At 35.8% G+C, this 13,640-nt stretch overlaps 1 protein-coding gene across 3 annotated transcripts in view; it reads left to right on the forward strand.

Moving 5' to 3' along the window:
- Window positions 1-238: 238 nt before the first annotated feature.
- The window catches only part of LOC108991516 (diphthine--ammonia ligase), a 49,535-nt gene continuing 36,133 nt past the window's right edge, over window positions 239-13,640 (forward strand). The window contains exons 1-5 of one of the 3 annotated variants that reach the window (XM_035695694.1): window positions 239-525; window positions 735-806; window positions 1,189-1,268; window positions 5,137-5,362; window positions 5,458-5,490. In XM_035695694.1, the coding sequence (XP_035551587.1) occupies window positions 448-525; window positions 735-806; window positions 1,189-1,268; window positions 5,137-5,362; window positions 5,458-5,490 (489 nt within the window). In that variant the 5' untranslated portion in view covers window positions 239-447. The remainder of the gene's footprint in view (window positions 526-734; window positions 807-1,188; window positions 1,269-5,136; window positions 5,363-5,457; window positions 5,491-13,640) is intronic. The other 2 variants (XM_035695695.1, XM_035695696.1) reach the window with 2 other exon arrangements.

The raw sequence follows: 13,640 nt of genomic DNA on the forward strand, positions 1-13,640 counted from the left end.
AAATTTATGGCTTCGAAAATGAGAAATTTTCAGTTCTGCCGCCCGCTTGACCTCTTCGAACTCTTCCTTTTGTTTCTGTTCTCCCGCCCGCTTTCTTCTGTCATGTTTTGTCTTTTTTTTTTTAATTAATTAATTAATTGTTGACGTGGCAAAAAGTGGAGTCCACGCGCAGGCCTGTAGCAGGACTCTTAAAAATAATTTTACCCGATTTCCGATGGAAAAAAGAAAAAAGAAAAAAGAAAGAAGAAAAAAAGTAAAAAGTGGCAAGTGCCGAGGGCCGCTGCTCGAAGCCTCGAAGGCGTTGCCCGCCATCTTCAATCGTCCGAGTGTATTTGCACATAAATAAAAAATATAAAAAATCTCTGGAGGGTACTTTAAAAACCCTAAACCAAGTTCTTTGTTCGTGAGTGTCACCTGGGTAACGATCTCAGCCGGGGATAGCTTAAGATGAAGGTGGTGGCATTGGTAAGCGGCGGCAAGGACAGCTGTTACGCCATGATCAAGTGTATGCAGTACAGTCACCAGGTTTATTTTCTTTCTTTCCTTTCTCGTCTGTTTGGTTCCCGAGAAAACCCCTGGAAAACAAACCAAAACATGATAAAAAGAAATTTGATGTTCGAGTCCTATATATGTTGTTACTTGTCCCATGGGGCTTGATTCCACGAAATATCGATTGGAGTTTGTAGGTTGTTAGTTATCCAAACAAAGGATTAATAATTGATTGGTTTTTGTAGGTTGTTGCATTGGCGAATTTGTTGCCGGCTGATGATTCAGTGGACGAGCTTGATAGCTACATGTACCAAACTGTTAGTCTCTCTTCATCTCTAGTTATCGTGGTGGATGACTAATTAAAAAAAAAAAAAAATAGTGTTGTGGATGCCAATGCTTTGAAAACTATGTTTAGAAGTAAGCTTTGGGCCCACGGAAAACTCTCGGAAAACTCTTGCATTACAACAGTAATACATGTATTTGTATGCCACACATGATTGTTTATCCCCTTTGCTGTGAGGGTTTTTATTTATATAATTCCTGTAATAGGTTAAAAAAAACTATTTTTTTTGCAGATGAAATGTGTATTTCTTCATTATTACTTGAATTTTATTTACCCATAAAGAAAATGTGCATAAACGTTTCTTCTTACTTTGGTTTGTTTACTGTTTTGTTGGGACTGTTGAATGCTTTCATCAGGTTGGGCACCAAATAGTTGTCACCTATGCAGAATGCATGGGACTACCATTGTTCAGACGACGAATACAAGGATCTACAAGGCAAGCCTTTTAAGTGGGAATTCTTCGGTAAAATCAATTATCTGATATCAGGGAACTTAAAAACAATCTCTTCTTATCACAAAACTAAGAAAGTGATATTAACTTGTAATTCCAAAAGTGCTAGAGTTCAATGATGGAACCACATGTAGAGTAAGGGAGGGCATCAAAGCCTGGGAGGTTTGAAAAACATCTTCACATGTGTCCTTTTTGGAAGAGAGCTTCAAAGAAGTTTATGGTGCCCCAATCCTATTTTCTATTTTCTTTTTATATATACCTAAAAATGAATTTCTATTTAAATATAAAACCTTTCCTTTTCAAGAAGCCACTCATTCAAATTCAATCAATGTCACAATGCTACTGCCTACTGGTGATTAGTTATTATACCAATTTTCCTATTTTTATTTTTCCTCCCATGTAATTACTGTGACCGACATGGGACCTTATATCGTCTTAAACCAAACATTGAAAAGAACAAAACAAGTTAAGCTTCCTCTATACTGTTTCTGTCTCTTTAAGGCTTCTTATCGCATAACATTGGGATAGTAGTGCTCCAATCTAAACACTTCATCAAGCTACAAAGGTTATTCTGTTTTGTTTATATCCTTATATGGTTTAATTTACATATATTATTTTCCTTTGGTGAAATTATAGATAGCAAAATATTTCATTTACAAAAAAGTTTGGAAATACTTACCTCACTATAAATATAATTTTACAAACGACACATTTGAATGAAACAAACAGAATTGTTTTTTTTATATTGCCTTTAGATTACTTATCTAAGCAAAATTAGGCCTTTAGATTACTTATCTAAGCAAAATAAGGCCTTTAGATTACTTATCTAAGCAAAATAATGCCTTCAGATCAGCATGAGAGGTGGTTCAAATTTAAAAAGAAAAAGGTGAGTTCAAAATTTGAAAAACCTTGAGGGGCAGCTCAGCTGGTCCGGCCTTGGGTTTGCTCCCCAATGGTCACTAGTTTGAGCCCCCTTAGGGCCACTGAAGGTTTACCTGGTCGTTAACTTCAGGGCTCCATGGGATTAGTCGAGGTGCACGCAAGCTGGCCCAGACACCCACATTTATAAAAAAAAAAATTAAAAAAAAGGTGGTTTCAAACTTAATAGCAATATTCCCATTAAATGGATGTTTATTTTTGTTTTGGAAACTTTTGTATATTTCAAGACAATCCAAAAAGGAAAGCACACCATCTGTAATGGATTGGAGGAAGATTTGATTGTCATAATTTTTGTTCCCCCCTCCCTCCCCTAAGGTTGATTGTTGGCTCTGCCCAATATTTGTTTTTTCTTTATATGTTTTATGTATTCAATTTATTGATTATAATTTGGTTCAAAGGGAAGGACAACTATTAGTTGGTTAAAGATCTAACAATTTCACTGTGAGTCCATGAATAAATAATGATTTTCTATTGCAACTTAAAAACAAGAACACTAGGGGTATGACCATGTTTATGCTACTAATATTATTTTGAGCATTAATTAATTTTCGATAATGATAGAAAGTGCAAAGCATATATTGGTATTGGTTTTGCTAAAGATAATTTTGGGAGGGATTTGGATTTCTCTTTTTTGATAAGTAAGAAGATATTTTATTGATTTTGAAATAGGCATAGCCCCAAGTATACATGTGATTACACCTAGTTAGGAACTAGAAACGGTTACAAGGAAATCATGAAAGTTGAGACCATTAAAGTTATGACAATGGCCCACATAACTAAAGTCTTCCAAAAAAAAAAAAAAAACTCTTAAAACTCTTCCAAGGAGTGCTCTCGATCTTCAAGATTTGGGTTTCTCTTAATATTGAAAACTATTAATTGGTGGCCGCCACCATTGCATAAATGCAAAATTGCATGCTATTTTAATTAATTTAATAACTTTGTTGAGGTAAGATGCAAACATTTAGATATCATAGAAGCAAATCATGTGGTTGGCTTTAAGGTGACATTTGTCGTTGTAAATTTGAAAGGATGGTATGAAATTGTCCACTTTCTATTGGAATCTTTGCAAAGAAACAATTTAACCCCTAGAGGTTGGCTCAAGTGGTAAGAGCCTTGGTCTTGGTGGTATGCTCCCTCCAGGTTTAAGGTTCGAATCATGGGGTACAAATAATTTATAGGGTCCATTGGATTGGGGGAGTTTCTCCTTGAATTACCCGAGGTGCACTTGTGGGAAACTCTTTGCCGAAGGCCTGTTTACCTCCATGATTATTCGAGACCTTATTCCGGATACCCAGTTGAATGAAGGCCAAGGCGCATTTTTCCACTAAGGATGGTTGGAGTTTTCAATTGAGAAGGAAGAGGTGCTTGTGGATCTTATAGATTTGAAGGGGATAAAGCTTCTGGGTTGAATGATTTCTCTATAGCTTTTATATTTTTATCCCAAAATTGTTGGAGAGCACAGGAAGGAAGACGTGAATTTTTTTCATAATATTTGTTTTTCTTTCGTTGTTAATCATTCCTAGAAGGATATGTGCTCAAAACATCACCTATTTTTGGCCAAACAATTGGTTAGGAATGAGTATAAGTTGCTAGTTAAGGTATTGACTATTTGGGCTTCGAATGTGTTGGGGAAATTAGTTATGAAGTTTCAAGATGCTTTTGTTGAGTGACATATCTTGGTACTCGTTAATATGTTTTTTTAATAACTAATTGAAATTTCATTAATAGCTTAAAGGTGCGCACTCAAGTACACATGGTGTATACAACAGAAAGCATTTGTTTAGGAAGGCGGAAAACAAAACTAGGAGGCCAAATTTAGTAATGAGCTGACGTCCATACACATAGCTACTCACTGATAATAAAACCAGAATTAAAAATCCAAGAGTCATTTGTTAGTTTGATATTGAGAAAGCCAGTGATCATCCAATGGGGATTATTCAATATATCTTAGGAAGTGGTTGAAATTGTTTTTATCAACGCCTTTTTTATTTGGACTATTGCTACAAACTTAATGGCCTAAATTTGCACGATTTTCATATATCTTTCTCTCATTCTAGGTGAGTGCCTCTCTTAGATACTTCTGTGTATTTGTGTTCTGCCTTTAGTGGTTGTTGATAACAATATATTACTTATCATAAAAAATAATTCTAGGAAGGTTTGGCTTGGAGATGGACAGGAACAATGAGTTTTATGTTGTATTTCTGCCATGAGATTTCTTTTTAATGGCTGTCCTGGCTTCTTTAATAGTTCTAGAGGTTTGAGACAAGGTTTTCTGTGTCTCCTTTACAATTCATCTTAGTCGTGGCTCAGCAAACTGTTTAGTAGGGCTGTTGAAGTATCTAGGTTTTGGCTGGTGGGTGGTTCTAGAATCGTGGTGTCTTGTCTCTCACCTTCCATGTGCAAGTATTTTGTGATGCTGAACATCTTCCTAAGTATCAGATCAAATCTTGTATGTTTTGAAGCAGGTTTATGTTTGAGAATTAATTTGGGTAAAAGTGAATTGTCCCAGTGGGGCCAATTGAAGGGTAGATATTTTGGCTAGTATTTTTTGCTGTAAGGTGGGTTCAATTCCTTTCAACCATCTGGGTATGCCATTTTGTTTGGTGTATAAAGAAACTTCGATTTGGAATCCTTTATAGAAAGAATTGTGAAATGTAGTTGGGTTAAATGAATTATATTTGTTAAATGGAGGAAAGCTTCTGGGAAAATGTATCTATAGGAGATATATATTCTCATTGCCACTCCAAATTTCTATAATCGAATATATTTTGACCAAGAGATTTTCCCATTTGACTTGATATAGATGAACATTAAATTTTCATTAAAGTGTGTGTGATTCTTAAATGAATGACGTACTGTTAATTATATTTATTAAATCCATATTCTAGTTTTTAATGGTTTTATGGGTCATTAGGCATCAGAAGCTTAGCTACAGAATGACCATGGGTGATGAAGTTGAAGACATGTTTGTTTTGTTAAATGAAGTGAAAAGACAGATCCCTTCTGTCACAGCAGTATGTTCTGGTGCTATTGCATCTGACTATCAAAGGCTACGAGTGGAAAGTGTTTGTTCAAGGTTAGGGCTTGTTTCTCTGGCATATTTGTGGAAACAAGATCAGTCATTGCTTCTTCAAGAAATGGTAAACAGTATATTAACAGTAGGAATGGAAACTGCTGAATTTTCTTTTTCTCAAATTCTTTTGTAACAAGGTGTGTTTCTTTTGATCTCAACTAGATAACAAATGGGATTGTAGCTATCACAGTGAAGGTGATTCCTGGTTCAACTTACTCTCTGTGTTCCTTTTGAACATAATTATGCAATTTATTTATTTATTCTTCTCAAATGGAGGTATTTTGCTTTCTGAAGGAGACGTTACTAGTTTGGATGTTCTTTGAGCACGTACTAAAAAGTTTAACTAGTAACAAGATTCAACATCTGTATTTTGTAATATAGCCTTCCCATTAGGGGTAGGATACCACACATTTTGTTTCATCTTGAAGGACAAAAATATAAGAGCTCCATGAAACCAAAGAAAAGAAAACCTTATTAATAAACTTAAATGGGGTTGGCTCAAGTGGTAAGGACCTTGGTCTTGGTGGTATGCTCCCTCTAGGTCTAAGGCTCGAACTCTTGGGTGCAAACAATTTCTATGGGCCATGTCCCATTGGTGAAAAGGCAATAATTTACCTGATCTGTATGATGTGTGTGTTACACCGGTCTGGAGTTAAAAACATTTGTTGCGTTTGCATGATGTTCGAGATTCCTCATCATCAAAATAAACTAAAGTAGCGTACTACGTGTTAAACTCTTTAAAAAGAAACCATAACATTAACTTAGTCTTCAGTAAGAAAGTAGCATGTTAAACATAAAATCAATGTTGTGCTATAAGCCAATAAAGAAGCATCTTCTAGGTAACAGACTCCAACTCTAGATTTCATTGTCTATAGAACCATCCTTGAGAGTATCCAAGTAGTTAATTTTTAAAACAAAAAGTAGGTGCATACCTAGTAAATAGATACATCATACATAGGTAAAAGCGCAATGTTGGTAAAAGCTCTCTTAAGCTCAAAAGCTGAAGTGCTTTGCTTTTGATAAGAGAAGTGCATTTACGAAAGCTCGCTTTTTGGCGCGGGCTAAGAGCATAGTAAGGTTCTTTTTTAATTTTTTTAAAAGAAGTATAAAATATCAATTCAGGACCAGAAAATGATCTAAACAAATATTCTCAAGTATTTAGTTGATATTGAAGATCATTTATGGATCTAAATAAATATTCTCATGTATTTAGCTGATATTGAAGATCATTTATGTACCATGGCACCACACTGTCATATGTGATATATATGCTTTGAACCCAATATAATTGTGCAAGTTGGCTTTCTAGATGGATTGATATTTGTCAACACCTACAATTCTTGAGCCTTTTGTTCATGGCCTTTTTCATATGGTTTGATTCAACCATATACTTTAATTTGATTATTGCTATGAAATATCATAGAAGTGTATACTTCTTGTTACTTTTAAAAAAAATATCATAAAGTGTATATTTAGCAAGGCATAAGAGAATTATATAAAAAATGTTATGCTTGAGTATATGCGAAATATATTAACATCTTGCCTTTTGAATTTTTTTTATTGTATTTTATGGATTTTTTTTTTGTTATTATACATTGTCTTTGAAAATGTGAGATTTAGATAAATCAGACGCACACTTACACACTTATTTGGTTGGAAGGTGAGGTTGGAGTAAGTGTTGAAGAAGGTAGATGAAGGGTTGGGTTTGTTTATGGGTTTGGGCCTAAATTCAATGGATAAGGAAGAAGGAAAAAGGATGGGGAAACTGCGGAATGGGCCTGTGGGTTTTAAAGTTAAGATAGCTGATGGGCGGATCGAGGCCTAGCAAGTAGGCCTAGTCTCTGGAAGGCTAAGCCTTTACGCAAAATACAGGGCTTAAAAAGCCCGAGGAAAGGGGTGGCCTAGCCCAAGGGCTCGGTGGCTTCGACAGACACTTCAACGTCATAGATAGGGTCGACAGCGGCCGATGAGTCTCTGAGAGGCTCTCTGACAGGGGTTTTTCCTACGACGACTCTTTATTTTCTCAGATTTTGAGACTCAAAACTCTGAGGAGGCCTAGAATAAACCTTCGACGGCATAGGAGGTTGTGAGTTCTTCACAGAAAGGGACAACAGTGGTAGTCGATCCCTCAGAGGGTACTCAGGTGGTGAGTTCAAATCCGGCAAAGGGGATTTTGTTGCCTTCCTTCGAGCCTGAGGTTCTGAAGGAAGATTCTCATCTTGAGGATGGGACGTTCTCTTCTCAGTCATTACTGGTTCCTACTATGTTTTGGAGGAATTGAGAGGGTTTTTGAGGGGGTGGTAGTGGTGGAGGGTGATGTGGAATTAAGTGGTAATGTCACTGGGTCCATTGAGGAGTTTGTTCCTGGGGTCCCTTGCATCCAGAGGTTTAACTTTGAGATGTAGATGGCTATTGGAGGGGAGGAGGAGGCAAAGGCAACTGAATCAGGAGAGCAGAGGGAGCTTGGTGAAGAAATGGACCTTGATCCGTTGTGTTCTATTCATCCTGAAATTGAATGGTCCAATTCGGTGATGAGAAAAGTGGATGAGGATTGTGTGGGAATCTCTTGTGTTGGATATGAGGAACAATTTAGAGCACTTCTAATAGCTATAGAGGTTGGCCAACCTTCAATGGCTAGATCCGCTCTAAAGAAGGAGAGGAAATTGAAGAGGTTATCATATTAATTATAATTCAAAGGAAGGAAGTGCCTTTAGAGATGAAGGCAAGGAGAGGGTTGTTTATAGTCATCAATGAAACCAACAATCATCTCTTGGAATGTGAGGGGGCTGAAGTATAGGAGTGTCAAATCGTGCTAACGGGTCGTGTTCGTGTTCGTGTCAAGGTATGTACATTACACTTAATGGGTCAACACGAACACGACCCGTTAAGGATTTCGTGTCAAAATTTCAAACACGAACACGACACGGTAAGATAACGGATTGATACGACACGACACGACCCGTCATGACACGTTAATGAATAAGAAATAAATTGACACGACACGACCTATTCCGTTTCAACCCGTTTATGTTAATGGGTTGAACAGACGAAACGAAACGACTTATTTGACCTGATTGATTTTATATAAATATTTAAATATAAATAATATCTATAAAAAATAAAAAATTAACTACAAGTCTAAAATTACAATCCAAACAAATATAATCCACACACATTGTAATAATATATTAAAATTACATCTCAAATATAATAAACAAAACACGCATAGTAAATATATTAATGTTACAATCCTAAATATAATAAAAACACAAATCTAAACAAATTTAGAGCTTAAAGAATGAGGTGGAGCGTCCTCCAAGTCCTTACCCTTATTGTTCTCTAACTCCATTACATCTTCGGTTAACTAGTCCAATTTAACTTCCTCTTGTGTTTCTATTAAAAAAAAGACATCAGTAAAGTTTTATATCAAATAATATTATTGTATTGAAAAATTACAATCATTTATTCAATAAAATAAAAATAATATTACCTTGCTTCTTGCCATATAACCAATCTTTAGTGCAGACTAATGCTTTAACAATATCTGCTTTTAGTGCACTCCTAAACTGATCAATGATACGCCCATCAACACTAAAAGTAGATTCAGATGCAATTGTAGAAACTGGAACACTCAAAATGTCCCGAGCCATACAAGCAAGATCAGGATAACGAAATTCATTTCCTTTCCAAAAGGGAAGAATGTCAATCTTTGCATTTCTATCTGCCCTAGGTTCATTCAAATAAAGATCCAATTGACTTTTCCTGATATGGGCAGAAAGATCATCAGGTCTAAATCAATCAAATTCCTGTACACAAAAAATAAATAAAAATATTTCAAGCCAATATGTGATATGAAACAACAATATAATATAAATCATTAAACAAAAAATATTATTTGATATTACCTGAAATAAATAATTATTATATGAAGACTGACTTTCCGCTCTACTAACAGTGCTATCAGAAGTTGTGGTAGAATATGTCATTGTGGGAGCACTAGAAGAACTATATTCCATGAGAAGAGATGACATTTTGCTGCGAACATTCATCTATACTATTGAACATTCTCCATAAAACTTTGTATAAGAAAAATCAATAAAATGAAGCTTGTATCGAGGATCTAATATAACTGCTATAGCCAACAACACATTGAGCTCGGACCAATATTTCTTAAACTTAGCTAGCATTTTACAACACATTTTTTTCATGTAGTCATCTTCACCCTCAGAGTGCCGCTTTAATGTAAAATAAATCGAAAATACTGATGAAAAGTACATATTGGCTGTAGGGTATTTAATCCCAGAAAAATTACAAGTGACTTCATAAAAAAATTCAATAAACTGTTAATCTTCTGTAATTTTTCCCACTCAGATGTTGATGGACAATGCTTAAAATTGGAATCAGTCAACTCCAAATGACTAAAGGCATGACAATAGAAAAGAGCATTTTCAAGTATAAGAAAAGTAGAATTCTATCTAGTGGGGACATCCTGTCTCAACCCTTTCTTGCTATCCAAAGACATTTGATTTGTTGAATCTAAAAATTTTACTTTCCTTGTTTGTGATCCTTTGACATACTTGATACTTTTACGAACTTTTTGGAGAGCAAAATCAATCTCTTTTAACCCATCTTGTACTACTAAATTCAAATTATGAGCACAACAACTAAGATGAAAGAAATCATAATCACAAACAAGAGCTTTCTTAATGTTCAATTCAGTTCTTAACAACTCTATCATTAGAAGAAGCATTGTCTAAAGTCAATGTAAAAATCTTGTGTTGAATTCTCCACTCACATAGCAAATTATATATTTTTTTAGCAAAGATATGCCATTATGTGGTTGTGGCATGAAAGAAAAGTTCAAAATCATTTTTTGCAGAACCCATTTCTTATCCAAAAAATGTGCTGTAATGCACATATAACCATTAATGGTTATAGAAGTCCACGAGTCAGATGTTAGACTAATTCTACCAGGAGAATCATTTAATATGTATTTAATCCTTTTTTTTTTTTCTCGTTGATACATCTTAACCAAAACAGCCCTGGCAGTATTTCTAGAAATAATTGGAACATCTGGACACAAATATTGTATTAAAGATCTCACCCCCGAATATTTAACAAACCGAAAAGGTAGTTCATGCTTCACAATACCAGCTACCAAAATTTCTCTATATTGTTTAGTATCAAATTTAAGAGTGCTTGCTGAAATATTTTCACTATTTTGTGATAATATCATCTGACCAATATTTCGTGAACTTCTCCTAGGGCATGTGTCAATGTGACGCTTCATATTTCCGGTTCCATATTTGCTCGCTGGCATGTAAGTAATTCCACACATATTGCACTTGGCTCGTGGCTTGCCATAATTGATCTCAGAATCAGGAACCATTTCAAAAAAAGTCCACACGTTTGACCGTTTCCCTTTGTTTTGCTTTAGATTCCTCATTTTGAAAACTTTTTGAATCAAACGGGTCCAAATAATCAAATCGTCATTTTCACCTGCTGCCGAACTCATCTAACAACAAACAACAAGAACAAATGTAAACAATATAATATTTGTGATGCTAATTGAGACGATGTTTGGCTGCAGAGAATTAATGCCTTTTTCCCCGAGAAATTGCTTGTGCATTCAGATTCGTTCATGAATCTTAAGTAGCCATGCTTTTGGGCAAAAGATATTAGAGAGGAGTAAAATGAAAAAAAAACTTCAATTAATGCAAGCAAAATGATGTAGGCGGATTTGGATTGTTGCTGTCATGGCAGCCTGAAACATCTTTCTTTTGAGAATAAAAAAGAGATGTGGTTTAGAAACTTCATTAGTAAAAGAGAATAGCAAGAGATTACTAGTGAAGATATCACAGTCCATCTTATTTTGCAGGAATATTCTAATTCTAATCTTGATGATTGCTGATGTGTATTCTAGCTTTGTTTTGTGACACACTTAGATATTGGATCTGACTGAATTGGTGCCTTATTCTATGTATCTAAGAAAATAATTACAAATTCCAAATCATGAATAATAGGTTAGATTACTTCAAATACCTATCCAATTCCATGGCAAGTTGGCTGGGGAATAGACTGTTCAGACAATCGTCTAATAAATTAAAGATAGGTCATTGTCTTCATTTAGTAGCACAAGCATAAAAACAATTCGATTTCTATGGAGACGCCCATAGTACACGTCTCCACCTACTATTTGATTTCATGAGATCCTCATCGGCACATTTTAATTGAGTTCAGGCATCATGAAATCAAAAGGATTGAGCTAATCTCGGCTGTTCCAGCTTTATTAATGGAGTTTCTGTTTTTATATATGTTCTAGCTTTATGTTATGGTAAAGGTAGAGTTTCTATTTCAAAAGGATCAAGCTAATCTTGACTTACAGTGGGCGACGGGGCGCTGGCGGTGGGCAGCGTGAATCCGTGGCTCTAAGTGTGCGTGGGCAACTTGGCGTCACCGTGAAGAGAACTGGAGGGGGAGTGGTGTCACCGTCAAGAGAACTGGAGGAGTGGAGGGGGGGCGACGTGGGTTCGCGACTCAGACTTAGGAGGGGGAAATGAAATTTTTCTGAAAAGAGAAACTGGAGGGGGAGGGGGGCGGCGTGGGGTTAGAGTTAGGGTTTTTTGAGTTTTAGGTCTTAAGGGTATAAACATAAATTTCATTTTCTTAACAGATCATATCGGGTTCACCCATTAGTGACCCGTTAAGCAATCGTGTCTTAACGGGTCAACCCGTTAACACTAAACCCTAATCCGCTTTTATCGTGTCGTGTTTGTGTTGGATTAACGGGTCGTGTCACATATTGTCACCCCTAGGCTGAACGACTATAGAAAAAGTTTTCGGGTAAAGAATATGATTTGAAAGTGGAGTGCTGATGTTATTTGTTTCCAGGAAACCAAGCTGAAGTTGGTGAATCAAATAATTGTGAACAGTTTATGGAGCTGTCAATGTGTGGGATGGATTGAATTAGTTTCGAAAGGGGCTTCGGGTGGTATTATTGTTATGTGTGATATGAGGTAGATCATTATGTGGGAGAGTATATGGTTGCTTGCCATTTCAAAAGTGTGGATGATGGATTTGAATGGGCTTTTGCGAGGATTTATGGTCCTAACATGGATAATAGCTTTTGGGTCATTAGGGGCTCTCTTGTATGGGTTAGGTGTTTTCTTGTATACGTCCAATGTACTTGGTTACTCCTATTGATTTCTATATATAATATTTTTACTTATAAAAAAAAGAATATGGATAATAGTAGGAGTTTTTTATGGAATGAAATGGCGGGTGTTTGCTGCTGTTGGGATGTTCCTTGGTGTTTTGGAGGGGATTTCAACATTACACGATTTCCTAACGAGTGAGTGGGGGATAATTATTTCTCATGCCATGAATGTTTTTTCAGATCTAATTTTTTAGCGTGGTTTGATCGATCTACAAATGGTTGGTGGGGATTTTACCTGGGCAAATGGAAGGGGATGAAGGCTGGGTAGATTTTGGGTTCGTTTTCCTGATTTGAGGCAAAAAAGGTTACCTAGAATGTGTTCTGACCATTATCCTATTATGCTAGAGAGTGGGGGCACTTTTAGGTGCTTTTTGGATAATGAGTTGAGATAAGATGAGTTGAAATGAAAGTTGAATAAAATATTGTTAGAATATCATTTTTAATATTATTATTATTTTGAGATCTGAAAAAGTTGTATTTTTTATTATATTTGGTGTGAGAATTTAGGAAAGTTGTAATAATGAGATGAGATGAGATGAAACACTTCTTGTATCCAAATGGGGCCATAGAGAGTTAAGGTATTTTAAATTTAAAAATATGTGGTTGGAGGATGAGGCTTTTGTGGATGGGGTGAGGTCGTGGTGGTCTTCGTATTCTTTTTCTGGTACTCCAAGCTTTGTTTTGACTGGTAAACTTAAAGCATTAAAAACAGATTTGAAGAAGTGGAATGTTGAGGAGTTTGGGAACACTGAAAATAAAAGGAAACTTTTGATGCAGCAGTTGTAGAGTTTGGAGGAAAAGGAGCTTTTGGGGGACATATCCGGCGAGGAATTGGAGAGAAAAAAAGGTGGTGGTGGATGAATTAGAGAAGATCACTTTAATAGAAGAAAGCTCTTGGAGACAGAAATCCCAGGTCCTTTGGCTGAAGGAAGGTGATAAGTGAACAAATTTTTTTCATCGTACGGCAAACTTTCATTGAAGAAAAAATGCTATTGAGGTTCTTCATGATGGTGATAACATCATTTCAGATCAAGAGGTCATTAAGGATCACATTGTCAATTTCTATGAGAAGTTGTTTACTGAAGAATACTCATGGGGGCGAAAGCTTGATGGACTATTTTTGATGACT

Source organism: Juglans regia, chromosome 11 (genome assembly GCF_001411555.2).
Source record: "Juglans regia cultivar Chandler chromosome 11, Walnut 2.0, whole genome shotgun sequence".
In the NCBI taxonomy this organism is placed as follows: Eukaryota; Viridiplantae; Streptophyta; class Magnoliopsida; order Fagales; family Juglandaceae; genus Juglans; species Juglans regia.